Raw genomic sequence first — 6,576 nt, 5'->3', positions numbered from 1 at the left:
CCCGGCCAGGGTCTCCTGGCTTCCACCCAGTGCTGCGGCAGCTGGTGCAGGGGCCTTCTGGAAGATCCACTTTCCCATGGAAACGGTCCGCAGGGCCCACAGGTGCCCCGGTGGCAGCGCCGATCAGGAGGAATGCAGCTTCAGCCCTTGCAAGGGTAGAGTGCATGAGCCTGTGGGGCAGCCCTTCCCGCCTGCCCCTGGGGCGCCTGCCCAGGCCGTGGAGCCCAGCATCTCAGGGCCTGCTCTTGGCTCGGAGGGAAAGCTGTGAGGACCCGCTGCCCCGAGCGGGTGACGTTACGGTCATGCCGCACATAGCTGGCGGGGCAGCAGGGTCCTTCCTTCCTGCAAACAAAGAATCCAAAATATGTGGCGGGGACGAAGCCTCCTCTGGAGCGCTCACCCCCTCCCCGTGGCCGGCCCGGGCAGTGGTGCATGCCTCCCGCCAGGCCCTGGCCACCAGAGCCAGGGTCCTGGGAGGAACCTTGTCTCCCCTGGGCCCTTCAGAAAGTCAGTGTCCATTGGGGACTGTTTTCCTCCCTGGTTAAAGGGAGGAAAGGCAGGGAATTCTAGGGAAACTGTCAGAGGAGACAGAGGCACTGCCTCCTGTCCGCTGTCACGCAGGCCTCAGCCTGTCCGAGTCTCGCCGCGGAAAAGGCTATGTCGCTCGTCAGAGCCAGTTAGGGCCACAGCGTTTGGGGGTGGGGGGGCTGAACCGGGGCGCATCGCCGGTGAGAGTTTCTCGGCGGGGGCTGGTGCACTTATTACAAGACTGAGAAGGAAAGGGGACGTGCGGGGAAGGCCGCCTGCGTGAGCCCGACTCTTCCTGAGGCCCCTGAGCAGCCTGCCGGGCACGTGATGGGTGGGTGAAGGACCCCAGGGTTGCCCCCAGTCAGGAGAGGCCTGCACAGGGCCCCTCCCTGCGGCTGGCTCCAGGCAGTGACTCCCAGGAAGTCTGAGGGGCAGGAAAGACCCCCTTGCGCAGCGCCCCCCTGCAAACAGCTGGCCAAGCCACGGCCCAGGGTGGCGAGATGGAACTAACTGCCTCCTGGGAAGGTCTGGGGCGCCGGGCTCCTTCCGTGTGTGCGTGGGTCTCTCCTAGGCGTCCACTGCATCTCCGCACACCTACTATGTGGGGATGCGGCCATGGCGCCCTGTTGCCCTGGCAACCGCCCAGTCTCCTGAAGGTGCCAACCCAGCCGGGTTCTGCAGCCCCGTCTCCGCCTGGCCCCCCTCCCCCAGCGCCCTCCCCGCCTCTGTATTTGCTAACACGGGGCTGGCATGAAAGGGCATTAGTCATGCCATGGCCAGGCTGACAGGTGCGGTACCCAGCGGTGGCAGGGCGGCTGCCTCGGTGTCAGGAATAGGAGCCGTAATTAGAGCGCGGAACAGAATGAGCGTCAGACGAATTACCAGGCAGCAGATCATATTTGTCAGAAAGGATTGCATACATAAAAATTAAGTGACAGTACACGCCGGCGTAATGAAAGAAAAATGAAGGATTTGCCTATACACAGCTCACAAACTACAAGCAAGTGTCTCGCTCCGAGCAACAGCAGCAGCTGCCAGACAGATCGGGGGCCGGGAGAGCAGGGCAGCGGCTGCGGGCTGGGCGGCAAAGCAGGGCTGGGCACCCCAGGCGGGCGGGGGTCCCCGGATCACGGCACAGCGCAGGGGGTCCCAGGGCGCCTCCCGCAGGTCCCACCCACCCCTGCCCCGGAAGACCGGGACGCCGGGATCGCTGGCCTGGAAACCTGCTTTTGCAGGTTGATCCAAGACTGCGCACCTGTGTCCGGCCCCCTGGAACTGACAGCCGGGGTGGGTCTTCACCCTGAACCCTGCTCTGTTCTGATCGCATCCCAGGAATGACCGGACACCTGCATGGGCGTCGCCGGAGCGGGTTGGGGGGCTGGAATCCCAGGGGCAGTGAGGGAGACGCCTACTTGAGGCCAGGTGGGGTGCGGGGCCGGGCAGGTAGGGGAGGGCCTCGCGCTATCTGCGCCACCTCAGATGAGCCCCAGTAGCCAGAGGACACCAGGTGCCGCCTGCAGCCACACACGGGCACACCTGGTCTTTAGCTCTCTGAGCGGGGCCCGTGTGGGAGCCCGAGAAAGATATTTGGACGGACATGATGTGAAAATAACTCAACGCTGAAAGAGTGCCGTGTTTCCAGCTTCTCCTGGGGTCTGCGTGTAGCAGGGGCCAGCTGGTGATTAGTTTACGGGGACTTAGGAATCCAGGTGACCCCGGAGGTGTAGGGGTCACTGCCCAAAGAACCCAGTGCCTGGCGCTCGGAGATGGCTAGTGTGCCAGGCTGCGGACTCAGCCCTCTCCCTTAGGGAGAGAAGCCCTGGGCCTGGGACGGGGCCTCCCTGGGGTGGCGGATGGGTGGGGACGGGCAGAACTGGGAGGGACTCAGCCAGGCTCTTCCAGGGGCAGAGGTGGGGGCCAGGGCAGCAGCCTGGGGGCAGCAGGGAGGGGCACCCTCAGGCTGAGGGTCAATTGGACCTTGGGGCCGGAGGGAGGCTCACAGGCCCAGCACAAAGGAGCCAGGCTTCAGGACTCGTCCTCACCAGCTCCCTCACGCCCCCCTGGGCCTTCCCTCCTGGCCACCCTCTTCTTCCAGAGTCCAGGCGGGACCTCCAGGCCCTTCCCTCCTGCATGTCCAAGAGGGGTCCTGGGGTCAAGCCTGTAGCTTTACCAGTAGGGACACGGAGGAAGGGGAAACCGAGGCAGTGAAGGGCTGACGGCGCTCAGCTAGTGAGTGTCTGGGGCAGGTTCAGACCGACTGGTCTGTCCAGCCTGGGCCTGTGCCGCCAGCCCAAATCCCCTCTGCTGGGTGATGTCTTCAGGGGACCCCTTCTGTCTCTCCAGTCGTTTTCCTGATTACTGGGGAAGGAGCCCCGCCCGCGACCGCCGCCAGCCTCTCCTCGGCGCGAAACCTGCCGTTCTCGTCGCTAATGAACACGTTTCAAACTCTGCGGGCGTTTTGTAGCACCGCCAAGTTTGTTTTGACAGGAGTGGGGCATCTCTGGGAAGAGCCCCTCTCTAATCAGCCACCTGCTTTGAGGTCCCACGTCCTCCTCTGATAGCTGGGAGTCTGAAATCTGGGCTTTCCAGGTGAAGCTGGGCAACATTGGGGTTCCTCAAGCTCCTCTTTCTCATCCACAGCGCCAGCCCCTGCGGTGAGGGAGGAGGGTGGGAGAGGAGGGTGGGGGAGGCCGCCTGCCCTGCCTGGCCCCCACCGGTCTGCAGGGGTCTCCCTGGACAGGCCTCACCCTCCGCCGACCCTCTTGCTCGCTCCTCCCACCCTTCCCCAGAATCACTGCTCCCGGGGTTTTCTGGAAGCTTCCTCCTGGGTCCGCTGCAAGCGTGGACTTCTTTGAAGTCTCTTTTTAAAACTTATGCAATTTGTGCCTTGTGCTTTAGAAATGTTTGTGTATTTGTTGCTGGTATTAAAAGCAGGTTTGGGGGACTTAATCCCTGGGAAAGCTGGCAAAGCAGGGTGAGGTCCTGTGTTCACCCGCTGTGGCTTTACCTGCCCCTGGCACACTGAGAGCCCCCCATGAGGCCTGGAGTGTCTGCCTGGAGGCAAGGGCGGCCTCCCAGGGTTGGACGTTGGCATGCTGCCTAATTCATTTGCTCCACAAATGTTTCTGGGCTTCCGAAAAATGAACAGGTGGGCAAGGCTTTGCACAGCTCCTCACAGATTGTGACATCAGGGTGTTCTGGGAGCTTGTGAGAGGTGCAAGTGGCCGAGTCCCAGGCCTGGAGAATCTGAACCCCCAGGCATGGGGTGGGCAGGAGTCCAGATGGCTAGCAAACTCCTCTAGGTGACTCAGCCTTTCTTTGATCACTTAGCTCCTCTGGACTCTTCCTGGGACAGGCAGCTCCCCTGATGGAAGGGCTCAGGACAGCATCTGGGCTCAGCTAACACTGGACAGAGATGGACAGAAGGACGGATAATGAGTGGTCAGACAGACATAGATGGGTGGATAATGAAGGATGGATGGATAATGGGTGGATGGGGTGGATGATGGATGGATGGATGGATGGGCAGATGGGTGGATAGATGGGCGAGTAGATAAATGGGCGGGTGGATGGGCAGGTGGATGGATGGGCAGGTGGGTAACAGATGAGGTGGTACAGCACTGGCATCTTAGAGAAAGTCTCAATTACATGTGGATATTTGCTTTCTTCTTACATCAGTGGAAACTGGGTTCAAAGCAGAAAGAAGACTGGGGTGAAGAGCAGAGAGGAAGAGGGCCTGCTCCTTAACCTTTCTCTCCACCTGCGCCCCAAGACTTTCACCACAAACAGGGCTGAGTCAGGCACCTGGAGCCGCAGCGGAGGGAGACCAAGGGAATGTCTGGGCCTCACTGAGCAGCTCGCTCTCTGGCCCGGAGGGGCAGCTCAAACTGGACCCTAAAGGAGCTGCAGGTGGCCCAGAAGGCAGCCTGTGTGCCAGGGACAGAGGCCAATTGAAGGGTGCAAACAGGCCTCGTCCTCCCTCCCCCACGCCTGTGCCTACCCGTCGGCACCCACCCAGGCTCAGGGTGGCCGGGGCAGCACACCAGCCCGCCCGTCCACAGCGTGGCCGCTGAGTGGCTGGCGTCTGGCCTGAGGTCCCGTTGAGCCTCGGGAACCACTTGGATCTCAGGCCGCGGTTTGGCCATTTCCCGCTTTTGCTCCCTCCTGACCAGCACGTGAAGGGGCTGCACTGAAGTCACAGTCTGGGTTCCCAGTAGAATCCGCACGACTCACTTGTTGACTGACAGCACTTGCTGCTGAATAGCAATTAGCCGCCCTCCCCCCATTTCAGCATAAAGCTGGAGGCTGATGGGCTCTCAGAAACACAGAGTAAAGTGATGGCTGCTGTCCTGGTTTAGGGATTGTGGTCACCAGGGGCGCTCAGGGTCCTGAGAGCGACCCCAGGGTTAGACACCCGAGCTAAGGAGACAGAGCCTCTTGGGGAGTCTCTAGTGGGGAGGCCAGTAAGCCGGACATCAGGCCGCAAGACAGAGGTGGCGGCCACTGACCAGGGCGTGGATCTCAGGAGCTGTGAGTCCCCCCCGGGAAGGGGCGGTCAGCCTGCCCTTGGCCGGAGCTGCCCGGCGGAGGGGGCTTCCCTCACCCACCTCCAGGGAGCTGAGGAAAACAAGGTTTTCAAACTGCTGTACTTTTTCAGCGTAGAGAACTACCTTTGGTCTTGAGAGGACGGGCTTCCTGCTTAGGACTGTCTTTGCTTTTTAAAACAATGGTAGCTGGGGGTTCTCCTTACTGGGAAAATGAAGCTGCCCACCTTGTGTTTACCCCAAAATACCTTCTGCACATGAAATGTTGGGCCCCTGCTTTTTGAGTCCAGCTCACTGAGCCAGTTCTGAGGCGGTTCCAGTCCCAGGCCCCCACGTCTTTCTGTGGTGGGGGATGTCCCTCCCCAGCCTGAGCACCCCTCAGGTGCTGCCTCCAACACAGGGCTCCCCACGCTCCTGTCAGAACTACAGCAGCAGCACTCATGGGAGGTTCCTCAAGCCCAGTGAACATGTCCTCTGCAGATTGGCCTTTGAGAGCTCATCCTAAAGCCTCCAGAATAACTGTCCCCAACAGCCTGAGATCAGGAACTCGGGTTTCAGAACTCTGGTTATGAGTCTAGAGTTGGGACCCCACCCCAGCCCGGCCAAGCCAGCCTCTGCTGCAGCTTGCACGCCTCTGGCGATGGAGAGCTCAGTCTCACCCAGGAAAGCCACGCTTGCAGGGTTCCAGGTCTTCAGAAGTGCCCCTCTCTCCAGAGACAGCCCTGCAGGCTCTAAAAAGTCAGGGTACAATCTGTTTCCTGACGTATAGACCTTTCCGGGGGGAGGAGGCAGCGACTCCTCACTGTCCTTGGACCTTCCTTTTGGCCACAGAGCCCTTCCTCACCACTAAAACCCTTTTCCTTTTGCCCTCTCTGGTTGGCATGTGATGGCACACAGGAAGCTCCCGGGTCTGACACCTCGCCACCCCCACAGAGCCGTTCTTCTCGTTCTGATACAAATGGGCTCCTGTAAGGGCCTGCGTTCTTGTAGCTGGCTGCTTTCACTCATTCTGTCTTTGGGGTTGGGCTGTCTTGTTGCATGTGTCTGGGTTTGTTCTTTTTCATTGCTATTTAATATTCTACGGTATGACTCAACCCTATTTATGACTGTGCCCATCCTCTTGTCGACTGACATTTGCTTCTACTCTCGGGCTATCATGAATGAAACCACCTTCACATTCCTGACTGTGGTGTAAGGACAGAAACACTCGATTCTCCTGGTGAATGCCCAGGGTGTGACTGCTGGGCATCACCGCAGTGTTTGCCCACAATGGTTTTCGTGAGAGTTCTCCAAGGGGTCTGTACCCTTTTGTGTACCCATCAGCAAAGTGAGAATCCTAGTTGTCCCTGGTCTCCGTGTGCTGGCACCTCGCTGCGTTTGCAGCTTCCTGGGCGCCCTGGCCCATCCAGTGTCCGCTTTGGTGAAGGCCTGTTCAAGCCCTTTACCATCTGGAGGGAGGGGCTGCTTGTCTTTGCTTAGTGATTTAAGGAAGTTTTTTTTTTTT

The 6,576-nt window shown here is 60.0% G+C and overlaps 1 protein-coding gene across 1 annotated transcript in view; it reads left to right on the top strand.

The window, feature by feature from the left end:
* The window catches only part of NEK6 (NIMA-related kinase 6), a 54,029-nt gene that overhangs the window by 37,517 nt on the left and 9,936 nt on the right, over window positions 1-6,576 (top strand). Inside the window, exons 6-7 of the mRNA XM_012721212.1 lie at window positions 1,764-1,815; window positions 1,861-1,971. Coding sequence (XP_012576666.1) covers window positions 1,764-1,815; window positions 1,861-1,971 — 163 coding nt within the window. The remainder of the gene's footprint in view (window positions 1-1,763; window positions 1,816-1,860; window positions 1,972-6,576) is intronic.

This window comes from Condylura cristata, unplaced genomic scaffold (genome assembly GCF_000260355.1).
Source record: "Condylura cristata isolate star-nosed mole 26May11 unplaced genomic scaffold, ConCri1.0 scaffold00006, whole genome shotgun sequence".
Lineage (NCBI taxonomy): Eukaryota > Metazoa > Chordata > Mammalia > Eulipotyphla > Talpidae > Condylura > Condylura cristata.
Note: the sequence above shows the minus strand (reverse complement) of the source record. Positions and strands in the feature narration are given on the sequence as shown.